At 34.9% G+C, this 22790-nt stretch overlaps 2 protein-coding genes across 2 annotated transcripts; one reads left to right on the forward strand and one right to left on the reverse strand.

Moving 5' to 3' along the window:
* Positions 1-13771: 13771 nt before the first annotated feature.
* Positions 13772-13999, reverse strand: THITE_2052584 (uncharacterized protein; the record flags this gene model as incomplete). The annotated part of the gene is made up of 1 exon (XM_003655419.1): positions 13772-13999. A coding segment is annotated over one exon (228 nt), but the record flags the coding sequence as incomplete, so codon positions are not given.
* Positions 14000-21746: 7747 nt separating this feature from the next.
* On the forward strand, positions 21747-22019 carry THITE_2054329 (uncharacterized protein; the record flags this gene model as incomplete). The annotated part of the gene is made up of 1 exon (XM_003655420.1): positions 21747-22019. A coding segment is annotated over one exon (273 nt), but the record flags the coding sequence as incomplete, so codon positions are not given.
* Positions 22020-22790: the final 771 nt, after the last annotated feature.

Here is a 22790-nt window from a genome sequence, read left to right on the forward strand (position 1 = left end):
TATCTATAACTACTTCGAATTGATCGACTATATATATACTATCGCCTCTACTAAAGTTTATAAAAAGCTATAGTATATAATTGTTCCAACTATATAATATACGCTTAATCAACGGATCTAGGTAGCTCTTAAGGACTACTAGTATACTCTAAAGAAGGACGACAAGGACTCTATCTATACTACGAAGTAGATAGACTTCCTTAAGTTCGTTTAAGATACTCTTTAGAAGGGTCTTAACGTAGGAGACCTCTTTCTTAAGACCTATAAGCGTAAGATCGATCTATAGAAGTACTACTTGCCTCTAGCTACGCCTACTATTAAGACGACCCCTAAGCTATAGGAGTAGGAAGAGGAGGAGCTAAAGAAAGCTCTTATATCTATACTTAACGACATCGACGATCTAGCTAATTAGCTCCAACGTCTATATATCTAGAAGTAGAAGATCGCTAAGTAGTTTAAATGGAAAATCGAGGCTCTCCGTTTATATAGAATCGATCCTACTCTTAACGAGATCGAGATTCTCTAAACGTATTTCTAACAACGGAGCTACTTATAGGAGAGACGTATTAGCTTTATTACTAGTCTATATATTGATAGTCGTCCTCCTAGCTATAGTAGACCTATAAGCTCTAGCTATTGCTACTATTATAGTGACTTTGACTATATAGTCCTTAAGTATATAGAAGCTATAAAAGCTATAGCTATAGGTCTAATATATTATAAGGGTATAGACTACTGCCTTAGCGATAGGAGTAAGAAGGGCTATATACTAGCTAAGACGATCACCTTTATAAAGGTAGATATTGACAATATATAAGAGGTCAGTAAAATCGGCTAGCTTATCTTTATATATATAGCCTATTGCCTATAGTATAATAGCTACTCTATATACTAGACGTACTATCGTAAGTATAAACGCCTAAATAGTCATCTATTTAAACTAGATATATCCCTAGTACTAAATAAGCACTACCTCTAATAGCCTAAACTATATTAGAAGTCTATAATCGTCTAGACAACGATCAATCGTCTTATATATAAAGAGGAGCCTAAGCTTACTTCCGCCTTCTATTATATAGTGTCTAATCAGTTGTCGTTTTATATAGTTCTATTAAAAAGAGGTTATATTTTAACTTAGAAGGTTGTCCTATAGCCTATACTAAAGGCTAACGAATTCTATCGACTACCTCTTCCTCTCTCTAACTAGACTAAGGGGGAAGCTAAGGAGGAAGCGGACAAAGAAGCGGAGACTATACTTCAAAGTATATTGCCTACTAAATGTCGGTTCGCTAAGGACGAAAGGGAAGATAACTTCTAAATAAGCGGTACTCCTATATCTCTAGCGGAGCCTCCTTATATAACTATCTTTAAGAATCTAGCTATAGCAAATTATACAAAGAAAGAGGAGTTATAGTCTAAGCCGCCTATATCGAAGGTTGCTATATTACCTCTGTATATAAAGGATATAATCTATACTACGATAAAGGCGAAGACTAGTCTAACCTTTAATAACTTAGTCTATATCTCGCCTAAGTATAAGGATACTCTAATTATATATCTATAAAGCATTTTTGCCAATATCGAAGTCATTGACTACAAAGGGTCTAGTGTTCCTAAGCCTAATGGACTAACCACTATACTAAAAGATATAGGGGTCTATATATAGGCTCTATATACTAATATAAATATATTTAACAACTCTTCCTCTAGTTAGACTAAGACAATTCTAATAATCTTTAGAGTTATTAAAGATAGTGTATAGAGTATTTGTATAAAAAGCCTCTAGGAACATTGGATTTATAAAGGTCTACCTAAAAACGTTGACGATCGTATCTATACCCTACTCTAGAAGTCTATCTCGACGTTTTCGATCTTATAATATATAGAACTTAGTATAATAATAAGAGTATAGTCTCTTCCTACTCTATATATCTAGTTCGAGAAGGGCTATTATAATAAGCACCTTGCCTTAATCGACTCTAGTTTAGAGTATAACTATATCTCGATAAGTATTGTCGAAAAGTATACAATGCTATACTAGCCTACTAAGGTTATCTCAAAGGGTCTTTACAGCTTAGTACTATTTATCGAGGAGACTTAGGTCACTTTATACCTAAAAGGAGTTGACATTAACCTTCACTTCTTTGTAACTAAGGACACTATTAGTAACTACAAAGCAATCCTCGATATATCGTTTATCAAAGATATTGCCCTAACCTTCGATTACTACAATAGCAACCTAATTACTACTAATCTAATTATAGAGAAAAAGATAGTCTAGGTATATATTGTCTCTAAGAAGATTACCTAGTAGAATCGCCTACTATCTCTAATATAACTATTCGTTTAAAAGTAATTTTAAGGATTAACGAAGAGTCCTAAAAGAATCCTTGACTAAGTAGAGATAGAGGAGGGCGAGACTACCCTTAGTTTCCTCGACGATTATATAGATAAAGTAGTTTTTTATTTCGTTTTATAGAAGTCCTATATACTATTCCTTAGTACTCTTTTTCATATTATACGTTCTTATTTGTTGTCTTCTCCGTCTAGACAGAAGAAGAAGGGTAAGATTAAATTGTTGCTCTATTCAAAAGGGAAGAGGGGGACCTCGATTAGAAACCCCTTTTCTAATAGAAGGCTAAGACAGGCGTTCTACTATAAGTTTAGAGAGGCCCTAAGAACGTTTATACTCTAGAAGAATATTGTGAACAAGGTTTAGCCTATTGACCTAGTACTGTTCTACCCTTCCGACTAGAGGACTAGTAAGCTACTTTAAGTCCACTAGCGGCACTTATAGAAGATCTTAACAATATATTAACCTAGTAGGATATTAAAGCTAAGATTATAGAGATTACTATACTATAAGCGACTATAATACAAAGGTTTATTAATACCCCTATAGACAAGATAGACCAGAAGCGCCTCTTCGGTAGTGACCTAGTCAAGGACCTCGGGGCACTAGTATAGGTAGCCCTTAAGAAGATAGTACTCGATCTCTACCTCTAGGAAGAGGAGACGCTTGTCTATACGCTTATAAGGAGGCTAGACTACCTTAAGATACCTTATACACTAATATAGAAGTATCTTTAGGTATATAGATTATCTATATTATCTAGCTAGACGTTACCTTCAGTATAGCACTGTAATAAACGCCTTTATAAGGAGCCTACGAAGCCTAGACGTCTACTTTGCCTACTACTATACGACCTATACAACTATGCCTTCGTTTATAAGTATAAATATCCAGTATAGTAGCAAGGCTAGGATATATATATTAAGGAGGTAGAGGAGTACGAAAGATAGTAGAATTAGCTACTATAGCTAACTGGACCTTTATAAACTAAGCAAGCTATATATAAAGAGTAGCTCAAAGAGTAGCGACGATAAGAAGTATCTACTAAGAGAGCTTTTAAGGTACGAGCTTGCCTATAAGAGCGTATAGTAAGCTCGAAAAGGAAGTATAGATTAGGGTAATAGACTACCTAGACATAGGGGGACCTAGTTTTTCTACTTTTCTATTTGTCTTAGAGCGTTGTATTCGTTGTTAAGGGGTCTAGCCCTCTGATCATATATATTTAAGTAGGCTAAGCCTATCTTCTTTATTATTAAGTAAGACATTAAGCAATTGTCAATATACGTTCGTTAACACTACGTTGGTAGTCCTTCTTCTTCTAAAAAGGCTGTTGAGCCTCTCCTTTCGTTATCCTACCTTTGTCTAGACGATAGGCATTCGAACTATTGAGCTCTGACCATATTCTTATTGTTTTTTATCTTTCTGCTATATCCTACTAGACGTACCTAAGCTACGTGTCTTCCTCTTAGGAGACATCCTTCCTACCACTCGATACGCACTATCTTTATCCGTCCAGAGGTACACTGCATTCCTTTAGGAGCTATCTTGTGCGCTTGATCCTAGGTATAGTAGGGTAGGTTGGTATAGAGGTTTTACACCATTTCACTATATAGCTAAGACCTAGTGTAGGCTTTAGAGAGTTAGAGGATATATATAAGCTATATAAGCAAGAGTTTAATAAGAGTATTGCATTTAATATATACCTTAAGCAGGGCAATTGGGAGGTCTTATAGCACGTAGGTAGTGGCAAGCGTCACTATAAGCCTATAGCTAGGGACGAGGGAGAGGTAGTAGCGTAGAGGCCCTACCTAGATGACGCTTTTCCACTAGTCAACTACAGTATAGACGGAAGTACTACTTATAGCCTAGATAGACCTAATAAACCGCTATTAGAGCGTCGCTCCCTAGAGGCCTAGGAAATATATATAAGGGAATCTAGCTACCTAGGGCCTAGGCAGCAACCCCCCTTAGACTAGACGGCCTATAGTAGTCTAGCTAGCGGTGTATATACGCTTGATCACTGTCTATACGTCGTTGCCGCTATTAGGAAGCTAGTAGAGGACGAAGGCTAGCCTTTTAAGTAGTAACTAATCTAGGTATAGGAAGTCAATCTCTAGGTGACTAAGGGTATATAGAAGATAGCTCGTATATATAGGCAGTAGAAGCATAGAGACAATAGTATCCTACGTTATAGCAGTAGGATCTATATGCCTATAGCTCTATAGTATACGCTTTTAATATGCTACTACAATGCTATAATAGGTGGCTATAGTGGTATTAGAAAGACTTGTAAATGTCTAATACGCTACTACTACTAGCTAGATATATATAAGGAGATCGATCAATATATAGTGGAATACGTTATATATAGCTATATAAAAGCGAGAACCTACTACCCTTATAGCGAGCTTATAGCGCTGCTAGTTCCTAAGCGCCTATAGTAGGATATTATAGTCGACTTCGTCATTGGTTTGCCTACCTCTATCGACCCTTATATATATAAGCCCTACAATGCTATCTTCGTTATCGTCGATAAGTTTACTAAGTACGCCCTCTATATTGTAATATATAAGTAGCTCTAAGCTAGCGCCTTTGCCTACCTCTTCTTCGATTACGTCTACCGACCTTTTGGCCTACTATAGACTATTGTTTCCAACTATAGGAGCTTGTTTATAAGCGGGTTTTAGTATACGCTTTACAACCTCTTAGATATTATATAAAAGCTAAGTACTATATACTATCCTTAAACTGATAGTTAGACAGAGAGGTAGAACTAGGCGTTGGAGCATTACCTATATACTTACTATATATAGGAGCAGTATAACTAGGCGTAGAAGTTGGCTCTAGCTAAATATATTTACAACACCTTAGTGTATTTAGCTACAAAGGCGACCTTAGTATACCTCCTTTATAGCTACTACCTATGTAATCTAGTAGACCCGCTTATAAATAGCTCGAGCAATGTTCCTACTATAAAGGAGCGTGTTAAGAAGTTCGTTAAAGATTAGGAAAGAATCTACGAGGCCCTAGTGTAAACTAACGAAGGTTATACAAAGTGGTATAACCGTAAGCGTATACCTATAACCTTTAGAGTTGGCTAGTAGGTTTAGATCGATTTAAGGTATATTCGCTAGCGACGTTTAAATAGTAAACTCGTAGATAAGTATCTTAGGCTATTTAAAATTATTGCTAATATAGGTAGTAAAAAGATAGTATATCGCTTAGATCTCCCGCCTATATTTAAGTTCTACCTTGTTTTCTCTGTTATAATGCTTAAGCTATTCAACGGCAATTTATAGAAAGCGTTTAAATACTACAATTATATATAGGTCGTTATATAGGAGTAGTATTAGGAGGTCGAAGCTATCTTTGATTATATAGGGCTACCTCTCAATAGATATTTCCTTATTAAGTAGAAGAACTACCCACTAGAGGAGAACACCTAGGAGCTATATAGATATATTAATAATAGGCCTTTACTATATATTTACAAAGTATATATTTAAGATAAATATAAGTGTAGACGATAAATGGCGAGAACGTAACAAGGGCGTTAAATAGCGCTTTAATTAAGGAAAAAGAAAAGAAAAGAAAAAAAAAGAAAAAACAATGTAAAAGCTACCTACCTATCTAATAGCTAACCCCTATATCGCTAAGTCCTTCTCTAAGCCCTAGATCGACTTTATTATAAACTTGTCCACCTATATATCATTAGTACCCTCTTCGCTATCCCCCTCCCCCTCCTTACCCTCCTTTAGTAGCGGACCCTAGCTCTTTACTACTATTAAAATTTTATTCTTTAATTGTTAGCTATATATACGTTTTATAGACGTAATAGACTCGTAGACTTACTACTACCCCCTTTATACGCTTTTACTACTCCTCTAGCTTAGCTAGCCTCTCTACTATCTCCTCTAGCGTAGTGCTAGGAGGAGAGGGAGGAGGTAGGAGTAGTGTAGGCGTGTCGACAAAGCGCTAGAGGCGCCTCTTTAATACGCTCTCCGCCTTCTATACCTCCCTCCACTGCTCTAAGAAGTTCTTAGAGTAGGCGGTGAAGGCGACTAAGGTACTGTTGATAGCCTTGTAGGCTACTATAAGTGCGTCGACGATGCTTTAGACAAATGTAGCTAGCTAGAATGTACTTAGTATATATATTACGTATATAGGGGAGACATTTAAAAACTTACCTTTTTATTAACGGTAGGGTAGTCCCTCTTATCGAAGGCTTTGATAAAGCTATAAACTATAGCAAGAGTAGTAGGATAAATCTTTATTTTTTTAGAGGGATTAGCAATAGTGTAATATATATATAACGAAAACATAGGTTTTAGCTTTAAGGCGCTAAGGTTAGCGCCTTTGAAAGAGGAGGGCAACTTATAGCTAGGCAAATATAGTTATTTTATATATATTTGACGTAGTATAAACTAGAACCTATAAATATATTAGATACAACGAATATATAACCTATATATAGATATATATTAGCTTAATAGTAGTAGATAGGGGTACTACTATTATTAAAAAACTTAGCTATACAATGGTAGTAGCTACTATTGTTAGTATATATATAGCCTACGCCTCTAATACGCTTTGATTACGCTCTCTATACTTATAGAATAATGTAGGCAACGCCTATAGGGACTCTCTTCTTAGGCGTTGAGTCAAGGTCATTGGACTACTATACTATTAGCGATTACGTTGTTCCCTATCTATACCCTCTCTATATATCGCCCTTCTCTTATAGCCAAAGCCGCCTTTGTATAGAGTTAGAGGCTTAGATTCCTCTATCTCTTCGTCTTTATTCTCCTCCTTCTTCTTCTCCTTCTCGTCGTCGTTAGTAGGCGTAGCCGCTATACTAGACGTATACTCTATAGGAGCTATAGGCGCGTCGTTGGCAAGCGACTCTGCCTTGTTAGTAGGGCGCTCTTTAGGCGCTACGTTGATAGGCTAGAAGCCTAGGCTTAAGAACAACTTTAATATAATTGCTTCTACCTAACGTATTAGCAACGTCCGTTCTACGCTATCTATCGATATCTTAGTATTAAAGGTCATTTATAAGGCGTAGCTAGAAATGAATAAGTTATTTAAATTTACTATATTATTAGTGTACTATTGTATTCTTCCTACTAGCTATATAGCGAGTTTACTAGCTATATAGCCCTTATATATTAAAATTGCTAAAGCTATCCTATTGATTAAGAGCTATCCTACTAATCGATCGAACTATTGTAGAGTGATCTACCAAGGAGAGGCGAGGGCGAGAGCACTAAAAAACGAATTATCTATAGAGCGAAGAAGTTAGCTATATATATATAATTAGAGGGAGCGTTAAGAGGAAGTAGAAGGTATATATACAATTGTAATTGTAGGCTAGTATCGTATTGTCGTCGTAGTAGGCTAGGCACTTAGGTAGGCTAGGCACTTACAAAGATAGCGCAAAGGAAGAAAAGGAGGAAAGGAAGGCTAGGAGCTACGAGCCTAGAAGATATACTTAGTAAGGTGGTCTAAGCTTAGAAGGCTCAAAATCCTATATTTCTTATATTACAATGTTCTAGTAGAAGTTTCAATTCCCCTTTTCTATATATATAGCAAAGGCGCTTAAGACGTATATAGTATACGCTCTTTACCCCTTTTTCTTTTCTGCTATTACCCTAAATATATATACCTTCTATTTAGTTCTATTTATATTATATATAGATGGTGCTCAGTGACCATCTAGCGGTAAATGTATGAGGATGAGAAAGATCAATGCCTCTCAGCCTCGTTAGCTAATAAGGCGGTACTCTTGAACACTAGTATATATTACAAAAGTATATTGATATAGTCTGCTGTTCTACAAAGGGGTTACAGGCGAGGTTCCCTTTTTTAAAGGAACGCTCGTCACCCTTGACCACGGTACGGTCATAGGTGCCCTTGCCACAGTTACGTATAACAAGTGCCTAGGGATAAGAAGAAAAAGATAGTGTCTTCGCTATTATTATAGAACTTAATATAGGATAAAGGAGCGTATAGAAAAGAAGAAAACTAATCTATATTATACCTTATATAGGATTTCTATATCCGTTATCCTAGTCTATAGTAAGGTCCTCTATTGCGATTTGCTTATTCATTTGTTCTACTTGTCTAGGTCGACGGTGCTATCGCTAGCGTATAGGTCGTCCCTAGCTGCCTTCGATGTTTTTATAGCTACTCTACGTTTAGCGGATACAAGTGTCTTTTTAACTTTCTTAGGAGGACGCGTTAGCGTCTTCTATACCTTGTCGTCGATTGTTACTTTTCTTTAGCGCTTACTACCTATAACCTCGATAGTTTTAGCTTTCGACGTCGATTAGATATCGTCGTTATACTAACTCTATAGCGTCTTAGCTAGCGTTGCTAGTATAACCAATAGTATAGCTTTGGCTATAGGTGTCTTGCTTAGCGTCTTCTATATAGACAACTATATAGCTTTAATAGTATATGCTATAGTTATAGTTGTAGTATAAACGATCTTAGGTGCCACTTTATAGTGGCTAGTGGTCTAAATAGATGTTCTAGCTTGTTTTATAATAGCTGCCTTTATAGTAGGTAAGTCTATTGTAGCGGCTTAGGTCTCGATAGCCGCTAGGCGGCGCTTAACGTCCTATATACGCTATACTAGTTCTATATAAATACCGTTATATAGGTTCATTGTCGTTTAGGTAGCGAGGTCGATCTTCTCTAGAAGGGCGTTGTTCTTATAACGGAGATCCGTTATAGTCTTGTTGTATACTAGCTATAGATCACTAATCTTTACTATCTAGTAATAGTGTATATTATTAAAGTCGCCCTAGAAGGCAAGACTACTAGGATCTAGGTTATCGGCTTTACTATTTACTTCCAATGTACTAATGAACTTTGCTAATTCTACTATAGTTTTTTCAACTTCTTTGATATAGACTTAGTACTTCTAGGCGAATTGGAGTAGATTCTTAGTTAACGTTTATACTACTTTTATATCCGTTTACAGAGATTTAATAGCGTTATTGTTCGCGGTAACTATATAGCTAGTACTACTCGCTATATCTATAGCTTAGGTGTTATTGTAATAGGCTAGTCCGAGCTCTACTAACATCGTATTTATAGAAGGGTTGCCTTCGCCCTTAGGCGAGACGTAATATAATATAAGGATTTCTATCGCGATCGATATATAGCTTGCTATAACTATACCCATCTCTTAGAACTCTTTAAGGGCTCTCTTAATCATGCCTTTGATCCTCTAAATATATAGGTTGTATACGAAGCTAGTGGGCTTATTACCGAAATCCTTCTTTAGGACTATATAGTAGAACTTAGCGAATTACATCGTTAGCTTAGCTATATATTCGTCATTGTGACTAAAATCTATATATATATAAGCAAGTACTTCGCTTATAGTAGTGATATACTTGTTCGCGGCTTTAGTTAGGCGTTGAGAGTACCTATATAATATATAGGTTTCCTAAAGCTCTAGGATATAGTATAGCTTAGTCGCTATATCCTCTTTATCACTAGTATAATCGGCATTATCGTTGTTAGAGACGTCTAGGTCGTCGTTAATTGTAGTAGCCTCGTCTTCTAACATGATATATAGAGCTTACTAGACTTCCTAGCGCTATACGTTGGCGGAGGAGACGTTGCTAGTTTCTAAATACTTGATCCCTAGTATACATTGTAGAGGCTACTCCCCTTCTATATACTTATATATTAAGAGAGTTTCTAAGTACTCTTATATAGTATCATTGTTTAGCGCTTCGTCGTAGTCTTTGTAGACTTCCTATTCGTTGTTGGACACTACGATAGGGTCTATAATGACATTTTGCTATTATTCTTTACAAATGGTCTCCAAGCTATTTTAGATTACTTTGGCTATATTAGCTTCTTTAGTAGCTATTATTTCATTGTTATAAATAGTTCTAGTAGCGATATCTTTAATAATAGCCTAGTAGAATATAGAAGTTCCTAGGGTATATAAGGGAACGCTAGGTATATTATTGATTTTCTTTACTCCTTCTATTTGTTTAGCTATAAGTCGGACGCTCTCCCTCTTCTAGGTATTAGTAGTATAGCCTTTAGTAGGCGTCTTTCTTATATAGGGAGATATCTTATAAACGACGAAGGCTAGTTAGGTATCTTCCTCTATAATGTCGATATAATTGTACTTAAGCGCTTTGCTACTCGATAATGTTAGCGAGCTAAGAGAATCGACTATATAGTCGCCTCTATCGTTGATATAGGTATCGTAAGAATATATAGCGGATTATCTTGATTCGCGAATATAGTATAAGCGTATATCGATTAACGATAGCTTATATAAATGTATATAGCTCAGTGATAAGAAGGTCTAACGATCGATCGTATAGCGAATATAAATAACTGTAATAAGGAATTGTTAGAGAAGATAGATATATTGAGGTTAATATATAAAGAGAAAGGAAATTATAGTGGCCTATATTAGGCTATTCTAGAAGTAAATAAAAACAATAGTATAGTATCTATAGCCGATAAATAGTATTGCTATCTAGCGGTAGCTAGAGAATAGAACATTATACCCTTGAGGCTTAAAGCCCTATACCTTTATAGCAATAGGATAGCTTTCCCTAACTATTTATAGGTTAAGGTTAATAGCAAATCTATATATAGGAAAACTAAGATAAGTAAAGTGCTTAACGAACTGAGTAATTATAGTTTTATAATTAAAAGCGTTAATAATATCTAAATAAAAGGTAAAGAGAGGAAAAACCAAGAGATCTATAAAATAGAGGACAACGCTTATACGTCTAGTAGTAGTATAGCGATAATAGATATACTAAAGTGAACGTATTCTAATAAAGAAAGTATAAATAAACGAAAGGAAGAGAAAGAAATAGGAAAGAAGGAAAGAGAAAGTCAATAATAGTATAGCTATTAGTAGTCGCTGCCCTTCCTTTATAGTAGCTCGACGACAACTCGGTTTTAGGATCGAGGAATCTCCTTTACTTCCTCCTATTCCTTAGTAGCGATACCCTTATTATAGTGTTCCTTCTCTTAGTCGATAGGGTACGCCTTTTTATACTCTTCGATAAGTTCCCTAGTACCGTCAATAAGCTAGATATATAAGATCCACTAGTCGTCCTTAGCAATAAATCCTTTCTATTGTACTAGATACTTGACTTTAGGTCTTCGGTTCCTCTAGATAATATATCGTTATATAATTCTCTTGATTTCTTAATGCTCGTCTCTATTAACGATTATAAGGCTAGGGGGCTCTACGTTATAGCCAAAGAGGTCTTTCCCCTAATCTAGTTTCTATAACTAGGAAATTGAAACTATAGGATAGACTTTCTAACTAGCTAGGAAGTTAAGTTTATAGACGTTCCTATCGATTTTATAGATAATCTTAAATAGTCTTGCCTACTATAGCGACTACTTTCGTTTAGGCTTTTCTAAGAGATAGTATCTATTGTATAGTCGTAGATAAATAGTGTCTCCTACTTTGAACTTAGTAGGTATATACTTGTCGTTGTAATATATCTTTGTAATAGCGTCTATATAATTGATTTATTCTACTACTTCCTCTTAATATTGTTGTCTAAGGATATTAATAGCTTTAGCGGAGGCAATAGTGCCCTTCTTATAGTGAAGTATATCTAGGATAAAGCGTAGTTTAAAGCTATATATCAACTTGTTTAACGATCTTCCGATAATGACTATAAACGTATTATTAAGGTTGTACTACAATGTAGAGAGAAGTAGAGGCTATAGTATTCCTAGTTTTTCTATAGCTTCTATATAGATAGCGATTTCTACTATCTAGTTTATCTTCTCTAACTAACTATCTGTCTAGGGATAATAGGCTATCGAGAAAAGGAGGCTAACGCCTAGGATATAAAAGATTTCCTTCTATAGGTTAGAGGTGAACTTAATATCTTAGTCGCTAATAATTTACGCTAAGAGTCCCTAATCTATATATATTAACGCTCTAAGGATTATAATAGCCTATTCCTTTGCTAACATTTTGTCGTTTCTAGCTATAAGAAACTTCTTTTTACTAAACTTATAGATAATAGTGTATATAGCGTTAAGGATTAAATACTTTTTCATTGACTATAGTATCCCTTTGGAGAGTATAGTAGGTAAATCGACGATAAAATCTATAGTGATAGTATAGAAAGGCTATAGCGATATTCGAATTGGCTAAAGGTCTCTAGGCTTTAGTTCTTTTAAAGTCTAGTTCTCTTTGTATATAGGGCAGTGCTAAATATATTTATATACTATTTAGCGCTTTTAGTTAAATATAAATACTAAGAGGTTCACTATTATATTATCTATACTAAAGTAGTAAGTATTATTATATACAACGGTAAGAATGTCCTTAATATAGCCGCTAGAGATATAAAGCTTCTTTACTCCTTTGTAGTCGACGTAGTAGAGGAGACTATCCTTTAGTTCGTAGGGTCCAAGCTATAGCTTTTAGTACTACTTTCTTTATAGCTCTCCTTCTCGCTCTTCGTATTCTCTTTGTTTAACGATCTTCTTAGCTTATTCTTCTATATCGTAGAGACTCCTAATAATCTTATTGTATTAGCGGTCGTTGAGGTAAGCTATAGTTAGCTTAGCTTTGAACTTGTCACTAATAACTAGTTCGAAGGTACTAGTGTCTATAACATAGTATTTCTCGATGTCGATCTAGGTAGCGGACTAAATGTCCTTTAGTTCGTTGATAGCGTCTTAGGTTTTATTAGGGGCGTCCTCCTCGAAGGTTAACAAATATAATAAGGCGTCTAGTACAACGTTGAGCTTTCCTAATATATAGAAAATATTAAGGTCGAACTAGGATAGCTAGTTTATAGTATTAACGAGCTTTAGGTTGGCCTTTATAAGGTCTATAGTAGCGAGAGATATATATTTTACAATGCCTTTAGTTACTATATAGTCTATTAAGATATTTATAGGGTATTAGTTTGACTATACTATTTTTCGGAGCTTCCTAACTACTTATACAATAGCGACGACTTCTATTTCTATACTCTTATACTTCCTTTCTACGTTGGAAGTTAGGTGGGATAAGAATATAATAGACTAGATCTCACTACTTAGAATATCTTAGCTAGGGATACTAGTACTGTCCTATTCGCTATAGAGTTGAAAGACGATTACTCTATATCTCTTACTACTTATATCGAGCTTAATAAATAGCGGCTTATTAGGATAGTAATAATATAGGAAGTACTACTTATATAGGTATTCTTATAGCAATTTAAAGGACTCTAGTTCTATTGGTATAAACTCGAATTTAACGTTCAAAGTGAATACTTTCTTAGCGTTCTTCGACTTAGCGATAAGAAGGTCTCCGCTTATTCTCCTTTAGGCAAGGAGCTTAGTTTTATAGTCCTATAGAGGCTACGCTTTCGTTATATACTATAGGATACCCTTATATAGCTATCTAGCTATACTAAGGTATTGCTCTAAGGTCTCGAGGGTATCGAGGAACTTAAGTTTCTTAAATATAGTGATCTTATTATCCATTTTAGCTACTCCTTCGCTATTGACTATATAGCCAAGCAGTCTTACTGATAGGTAGGCTACAAAGGATTTTTCTACTAAAATATAAATATATACCTTGTTAAGGATATTGAGAACTGTTTTAATATACTTAAGGTACTCCTCTATATTCTTATTAGCGATAATAATATTGTCGATATAAATATATATAAAGTGCTTATACTTATAGAATAAACGGTCTATAAAGCGCTATATAAAAGCTAGTAAGTTTTTAAATCCTATTAGTATAATGTTTAAACGTTCTAAACCTCTAGGACTAATGACTACTATATAGTTATAGTGTTCTTCTACGACTAGAAGCTAGAAGAAGAATCTAAAGGCGTCGAATACTATAAAGATCGTATTGCCTATCATTATATTTATAATATCGTCTTAGTTAGACAATGGGTATATATCTAGTACTACCAACGTATTTAGAGGCTAGAGGTCTATTATAGCTCTGCCTTTCGTTTTTCTAGTAACTATATAGTAGACTACAAAGACTAGGCAAGCGATAAGGGTTAGTTAGTCTATAAAGTCTATCTTTCTTTATATATATAGTTTATTGTATTCTTCGTCGACGATCGCTTAGTCTTTAGCGCTTAGTAGGTAAACCTAAATAGGCTTAAGCTAATTCTACTATCCGTCGACAAATAGAATTCTTATCTTCTAATCCTCTAGTATAGGGACAATACTATAGTTATAGAAGACGTTATACTTATCTAGCAGTGCCTTCATCTCTTCTATATACCGTTTATCCTTGCTATAGACGTTTACCTCTACTACTAACTTGATATATAGGATGTCGTCTAGTTTCTTAATACTATAGGATAGTATATAGAACTTCTACTTAATAAGTAGCTTATACTTATCCTCTATTAATATCTCTATTATTAGTTCCTTACTACTAGGCTCCTATTGTATAGTCGTCGTCATCTATATATATTTGTCGTCTATAACGTTATCCTAAGTCTACTATATAAAGTTCTATACTATTGTCTAGATATCCTCCTCTAGGCTATATTAAAGAAGGTGTCTAATACACTATCCTTCGACAATAGTGATTAGGCGAGCGGTATTGTTCTTTACAATAGCCTAGTATACGCTTTTCATATCTATAACGGCGTCTAGTATACCCTCGATATATAAAGCGAAGTAAAGCTTACGTTTTTAGCTACTTAGATTATCGTTATCAATGTCTATATACTTAAACGTAGTCTCGATTAAGTGTTCTATTATAGGTATAACCGTTATAGTGTTCGTAGCTTTCACCTTCTAGATTATTCTTTTCCGTTCTATATATACCTTTACCTTTATATTGTAGATAGACTAAAAGTAATAGATAGACGTATTAAGGTCAATCTTTACTCTATTATAGAGTATAAAGTCAGTTCTAATCAATAGTTTCGCTTTTAAACCTTTAATGACGTTGGCTATTATAGTAAAGTAACCGTCTACGTTAGTACTATAGATAATTCCTTGGATATAGAAGTTAAACTCGACTTGCTTCTTGACTTCGGTATAGGCTCCAACGCCTTTGACAAAGTACAACTTTATATTAATCTAATGTAGGTTCTTAGTCTACTTAGAGATAAACTCCTTATCGACGAGGTTAGTATTGCTACCTATATCGAAGTAAACCTCGGTACCTAGCTTACCTAGGTTTATACTAATATTGATTATAAGGTATATAGCTTACTTATCCAATGCTTTTAGTAGCGGTATATATAGCTATACTTCTATAATCTATCCTTTAGTTAGTATAAAGTTTATATCTTTACTATTAAATTTATCTTCATTGTTACTAAGGTTGTACTAATAGTCTATTTGGAGTTATATAGGTTTATACTTATCTTTGTTACTATTGTTAGCTATATACTTAAAAAGCTTATAATATATTATAAAGACTTTGCTATAGGCGGTATATTGCTAAATTTATAGAAGTTGTTATAGTAGTTTATTCTAGCTTAGTCTAAGCTAGTAAAAGGTATAATATAAGTAGTAAAAACTATCGGCTTTCTCGTCTTCTAATTTCTTATCTTTAGCTTCAATGTCGTATTTATCGATAAAAATGTACCTAGTCTTCTCTAGCATTTTATAGTAAAGGTTAGCGTCTTCGTCGTCTCCTATTACTATAATCTCGCTATAGTATAAGAAGGTGCTATCTTTGAACTACTTTTTATATACGTATATCTGAATCCGTTGGAGTCGTCGAAGTCGAGGTGGTCTTCCCTAGTTGCTATTGTCGCCTCTTCTCTAGCCGTTGAACGGTCTAAGTCCTCTTCTACGATCGTTGAATAGTCGATATCCTCTTCTATATCTAGTTGTACTATAGAAGTTTCGGTCATCGAATAGTCGTATTCGGTTATTATCTCTATACTAATTGTTTCTAAGTTACTAAGGTTTGTCCTTGTCTCTTCTTTAAAGATCGTAATATCCTCTTTTGCCTCTTTTTATTTAGAAGGCTCTATTATCTTCTTAGTCGTCTCTTTGTCCTTCGTCGTTATACTCTATATCTATATTATTGGCAATAGGACTATAGCCGATAATATAGCCCTTAGCGATATCCTAGTGGAGCTTGTCTCTAACGATATATACTTTGGTGTTGAGAATACTAAAGAACGTATTTGTTTCTATAGTTGTATTTAGTTTAGGGTATAGCTAGCGAAGTTCTAGATAGAGGTAGTTATATAAGTATATTAGACGTTGCTCTTTGGTAGTATTTCTCTAAATGTATATATATTTAAAGTATTCTATAGCGAATTTCTAGACTAGCTTATCTTTATAGTTGTCCTTTGTAGTATATTAGTTTTCGTTTAACTATTTTTCTACTTTATATCTCTTGATATTAAACTCCTTTTTTAAACGTTTAGTCTATACTTTTATAAATATAGTTAGTGCTACCTTTTCTATAGTAGAGAGCTACTACTTATATTATTATAGTACTAATTCTTAAAGTAGGATCTATATCTCTATATACAAAGTCTCTTCTTTTACTAAGTAGTATCTAATAATATAATCTACCTACTTAACCTAAAGGTTAATGTCCCTATAGTATAGCTACTATTTGTTGTACTATAGGTCCTAGGGTTCCTTAGCCTCGTTCTCTATATCTAGCTAGAAGAGACTAGTATCCTAAATCTTCTATTTCGATATAGGTATAGATAGTTGTAAAGATATAGTACTTTTATCCTTGGTTTTAGGCTAACGGTCTTCTACGCCTATAGCCTTATTCGCCCTTTCAATTATAATATTTAGGTTCTCTATTATTCTAGCTATCTAGGTAAGAAAGTTGTTATACGCAACTGTGGCAAGGGCACCTATAACCGTACCGCGGTCAGGGGTAACGAGCGTTCCTTTAAAAAGGGGAACCTCACCTAGAACCCCTTCGTAGGAAGACAGACTACATCAATATACTTTTGTAACATATACTAGTATTCAGGAGTGCCGCCTTATCAGCTGACGAGGCTAAGAGGCATTGATCTTTCTCACCCTTATATATTTACCGTTAGATGGTTACCGAGGACCATCGGCGTATAACAAGTAGTGTCTACTAACGATTCGAACCTATTTGCTTCTCGTTGAGGGGAGCCAAGTTCGGATCGGAAGACATTATAAATTACGCCTAGCAAGTTGTATAGAGCAACGCCTAAGGTAGATAATACTCCTTTATAAAGGAGCAAGCTTCGGAGTATACGATCTATAACGAACTAGTTTACAACTTAGCTACTGTTATTCTAGTACTAAGCACTTATAAAGAGTCAGAAGCTAGACAGATTTAAACCTTATAAACGCCAATGTCTATAGAGACGTATAGTAGATACTTAAGTTTATTAAGGACTTTGAGGTCATCTACAATGTCTAGTGGGTAACCGCTATCAATCCCTAAGAACTCTAATACCTAGAAGCCGCTATATTACTCGAAGAGGTACTAGAAGAAGACGCTTACGCCCAATGGTACACTGGAATACTATACGTTGTAGAGTACCCTCCCTCTTAGATACTTGACAATTATATTCTTTGTACCTACTTTACAACTATTAGGTATAAAGTTCGAATAGTCGTTAATAAGAACTTTATCTTAGACCCTAGGATTGAAGACGCTACTTTGGAGGCTAAGGACTCGACCTAAGAAACGCTAAAGACCTTAGTACTAGAGAGTTGGGGACCGCTAGAGACTTCGAAGCCTTAAAGGACTAACGATTAGCAACTAAGACTAGCTATACTACTAAAAATATCGGTAAGAATTGGATGTAATCCGACTAAGAACTAGCTAGCAACTTTACTAAGCCTAACCTTCTAGGAGCAACTAGAGCCCTAAAATATATTAACTATTCTTTAATAGGGATATAAAACCTATATTGTTAGTAGCTATAATCTCAATAGACGCTACTAAGTACTGCTAAAAGGATTATAGGATTCGTTATCTTAGAACTGATAATCTAAAGAGGAAGATCTGTTATCTCTAATAGCTTAGCTAATTAGCGCTTTCAACTAGGTTCTTTGGCTACCGCTATAGACGCCTAGCCAACTATCCTAGTACCTATCCGAGCTTCTTAGACTAGATATAGTCATCTAGAACCCTAGGACGGAACGTATAGACAGTTCGGTCGACTCTAGTGTCTCCTTACTATTCTAAGAGATATCGAGCCTACTATATAGACAAGTAGCTAGACCCTTTGGATAAGGAGCTAGACCCTCTAGATAAGTAGCTAGAGCTATAGATATCTAGGCTACTTTCACTATATAAGACTTTCTTACCTAGATGGCTAGAATGATAGAGAACCTAAATATTATAATCGAAAGGGCGAATAGGGCTATAGATATAGAAGACCATTAGCCCGAAACTAAGGATAGAAGTACTATATCTTTATAATCGTCTATATCTATATCGAAATAGAAGATTTAAGATACTAGTCTCTTCTAGCTAGATATAGAGAACAAAGCTAAAGAACCCTAGGACCTATAGTACGATAAATAGTAGCTATACTATAGGGATGTCAACCTTTAGGTTAAGTAGGTAGATTAGGTCGTCAGATACTACTTAGCAAGAGAAGAGACTCTATATATAGAGATATAGACCCTACTTCGAGGATTAGCGCTATAATAGTATAAGCAATAGCTCTCTACTATAGAAAAGGCAGTATTAACTATATCTATAAAAGCGTAGACTAAACGTTTAAAAAAGGAGTTTAACATCAAAAGATATAAAGTAGAGAAATAGCTAAACGAAAACTAATATACTACGAAAGACAACTACGAAGATAAGCTAGTTTAAAAATTTGCTATAGAATACTTTAAATATATATATATTTAGGGAGATACTACTAAGGAGCAACGTCTAATATACCTATATAACTACTTCTATCTAGAGCTTCGCTAGCTATACCTTGAACTAGACACAACTATAAAGATAGGCGTATTCCTTAGTATCCTCGACACTAAAGTATATATCGTTAGAGATAAGCTCCGCTAGGACGTTGCTAAGGGCTATATTATTGGCTATAGTCCTATTGCCAATAACGTAGATATAGAGTATAACGATGAAAGACGAGGAAACGACTAGGAGGATAGTAGAGCCTTCTAGATAGGAAAAGGTAGAAGAGGATACTACGATCCTTGGAGAAGAGATAGAGACAAACCTTAGCGACCTAGAAACAATTGGCGTAAAGATAGTGACCGAGTATAGCTATTTGATAACCGAAACTTCTATAGTGCAACTAGATATAGAAGAGGATACCGATTGTTCAACGATTGTAGAGGAGGAGTTAGACTATTTAACGGCTAGAGAAGAGGCGACAATAGTAACTAGGGAAGACTACTTTGACCTTAACGACTTTAACGGATTCGGATATATATATATAAGAAGTAGTTCGAAGACGGTACCTTCTTATACTATAGCGAGATTATAGTGATAGGAGATGACGAAGACGCTAACCTTTACTACGAAATACTAGAGAAGACTAGGTATATTCTTATCGATAAATACGATATCAAAGCCGAGGACAAGGAGCTAGAAGACAAGGAAGCCAATAGTTCTTACTACTTATATTACACCTTTCGTTAGCCTAGACTAAGTTGGAATAAACTACTATAATAGCTCTTATAAATTTAGCAATATACCGCCTATAGCAGAGTCTTTGTAATATATTATAAGCTTTTCAAGTATATAGCCGACGACGGCGACGAAGATAAGTATAAGCCTATACAACCTTAAATAGACCGCTAGTATAACCTTAATAATAGCGAAGACGAGCTTAATAGTAAAGATATAAACTTTATACTAACCAAAGGATAGATTATAGAAGTATAGCTATATATATCGCTACTAAAAGCATTGGATAAGCAAGCTATATACCTTATAATCAACATTAGTGTAAACCTAAGCGAGCTAGGCACTAAGGTTTACTTCGATATAGGTAGCAACACCAACTTCGTCGATAAGGAGTTTATCTCCAAGTAGGCTAAGAACCTATATTAGATCGATGTAAAGCCGTACTTTGTCAAAGGCGTTGGAGCCTATACTAAAGTCAAGAAGTAAGTCGAGTTTAACTTCTATATCTAAGGAATCGTCTATAGTACTAATATAGACGGTTACTTCACTATAACAATCGATGTCATTGAAGGCTTAGGAGCGAAACTATTGATTAGAACTGACTTTATACTCTATAATAGAGTAAAGATTAACCTCAATACGTCTATCTATTACTTCTAGTCCATTTACAATATAAAGGTAAGAGTGTATATAGAATAGAAAAGAATAATCCGGAAGGTGAAAGCTATAAATACTATAATGGTCGTACCTATAACGGAATATCTAATTAAGACTACGTTCGAGCCTATAGACACTAATAACGATAATCTAGGTAGCTAGAAATATAAGCTCTACTTCGCTTTATACGTCGAGGGTATACTAGACGCTATTGTAGATATAAAGAGTATATACTAGGCTATTATAAAGAACAATACCGTTCGCCTAATCACTATTGTCGAAGGACAGTGTATTAGACACCTTCTTTAGTATAGCCTAGAGGAGGACATCTAAACAATGGTATAGAACCTTATATAGTAGACCTAGGATAACGTTATAGACAATAAATATATATAGATAATAACAACTATATAACTAGAGCCTAATAGTAAGGAACCGATAACAGAGATACTAATAGAGGATAAGTATAAGCCACCTACCAAATAGGAGTTCTATACGCTATCCTATAGCATCGAGAGACTAGATAATATCTTATATATTAAGTTAGTAATAGGGGTAAGCGTCTATAATAAGGATAAACGATATATAGAAAAGATAAAGGCACTGCTAGACAAGTATAACGTCTTCTATAACTATAGCATTGTCCCTATACTAGAGGATTAGAAGATGAGAATTCCGTTTATCGACAGATAGTAGAATCAGCTTAAGCCTATTTAGGTTTATCTACTAAGCGCTAAAGACTAAGCGATCGTCGACAAAGAATATAACAAACTATATATATAAGGAAAGATGGACTTTATAGACTAGCTAATCCTTGTCGTTTGCCTAGTCTTCGTAGTCTACTGTATAGTTATTGGAAAAACCAAAGGCAAAGCCGTAGTAGACCTCTAGCCCTTGAATACGTTAGTAGTACCGGATATATATTTGTTGTCTAACTAAGACGATATTATAAATATAATGATAGGCAATATAATTTTTATAGTATTCGATGCCTCTAGATTCTTTTTCTAGTTTCTAGTTGTAGAAAAACACTATAACCGTATAATAGTCATTAATCCTAAAGGTTTAGAACGCTCGAACGTTGTACTAATGGGATTCAAAAACTCGCTAGCTTTTATATAGCGCTTTATAGACCATTTATTCTATAAGTATAAGCACTTTATATATACCTATATCGACAATATTATTATCGCTAGTAAGAATATAGAAGAGTACCTTAAGTATATTAAGACGGTTCTCAATATCCTCAATAAGGTATACGTTTATATCTTAGTAGAAAAATCCTTTATAGCCTACCCGTCAATGAGACTTCTTAGCTATATAGTCAATAGTAAAGGAGTAGCTAAGATAGACAATAGGATCGCTATATTTAAGAAACTTAAGTTCCCTAATACCCTTAAGACCTTAGAACAGTACTTTGGTATAGCTAGATAGCTATATAAGAGTATCCTATAGTATATAGCGAAAGCGTAGCCTCTATAGGACTATAAGACTAAACTCCTTGCTTAAAGGAGAGTAAGCGGAGACCTTTCTATCGCTAAGTCGAAGAACGCTAGGAAGGTATTCACCTTGAACACTAAATTCGAGCCTACGCTAGTAGAACTAGAGTCCTTTAGGCTACTATAGGAACACCTATATAAGTAATACTTCCTATATTATCACCGTCCTAATAAGCCACTGTTTATTAAGCTCGATATAAGCGGCAAAGGATATAGAGTAATCGTCTTTCAACTCTATAGCGAATAGGACAGTACTAGTATCCCTAGCTAAGACATCCCAAGTAGCAAGATCTAGCCTATTATATTCTTATCCTACCTAACTTCCAATATAGAAAGGAAGTATAGGAGTATAAAAGTAGAAGTCGCTATTATCGTATAGGCAATTAGGAAGCTCTAGAAAATAGTATAGTCAAACTAATACCCTATAAATATCCTAATAGACTATATAGCGACTAGAGGCATTGTAAAGTATATATCTCTCGCTACTATAGACCTTATAAAGGCTAACCTAAAGCTCGCTAATGCTATAAACTAGCTATCCTAGTTCGACCTCAATATCTTCTATATACTAGGAAAGCTCAACGTTGTACTAGACGCCCTATTACGTCTATTAACCTTCGAGGAGGACACCCTTAACGAAACCTAAGATACTACTAACGAACTAGAGGACATTTGGTCTACTACCTAGATCGATACCAAGGAATAC

Source organism: Thermothielavioides terrestris, chromosome 4, assembly GCF_000226115.1.
Source record: "Thermothielavioides terrestris NRRL 8126 chromosome 4, complete sequence".
Taxonomy (NCBI): Eukaryota; Fungi; Ascomycota; class Sordariomycetes; order Sordariales; family Chaetomiaceae; genus Thermothielavioides; species Thermothielavioides terrestris.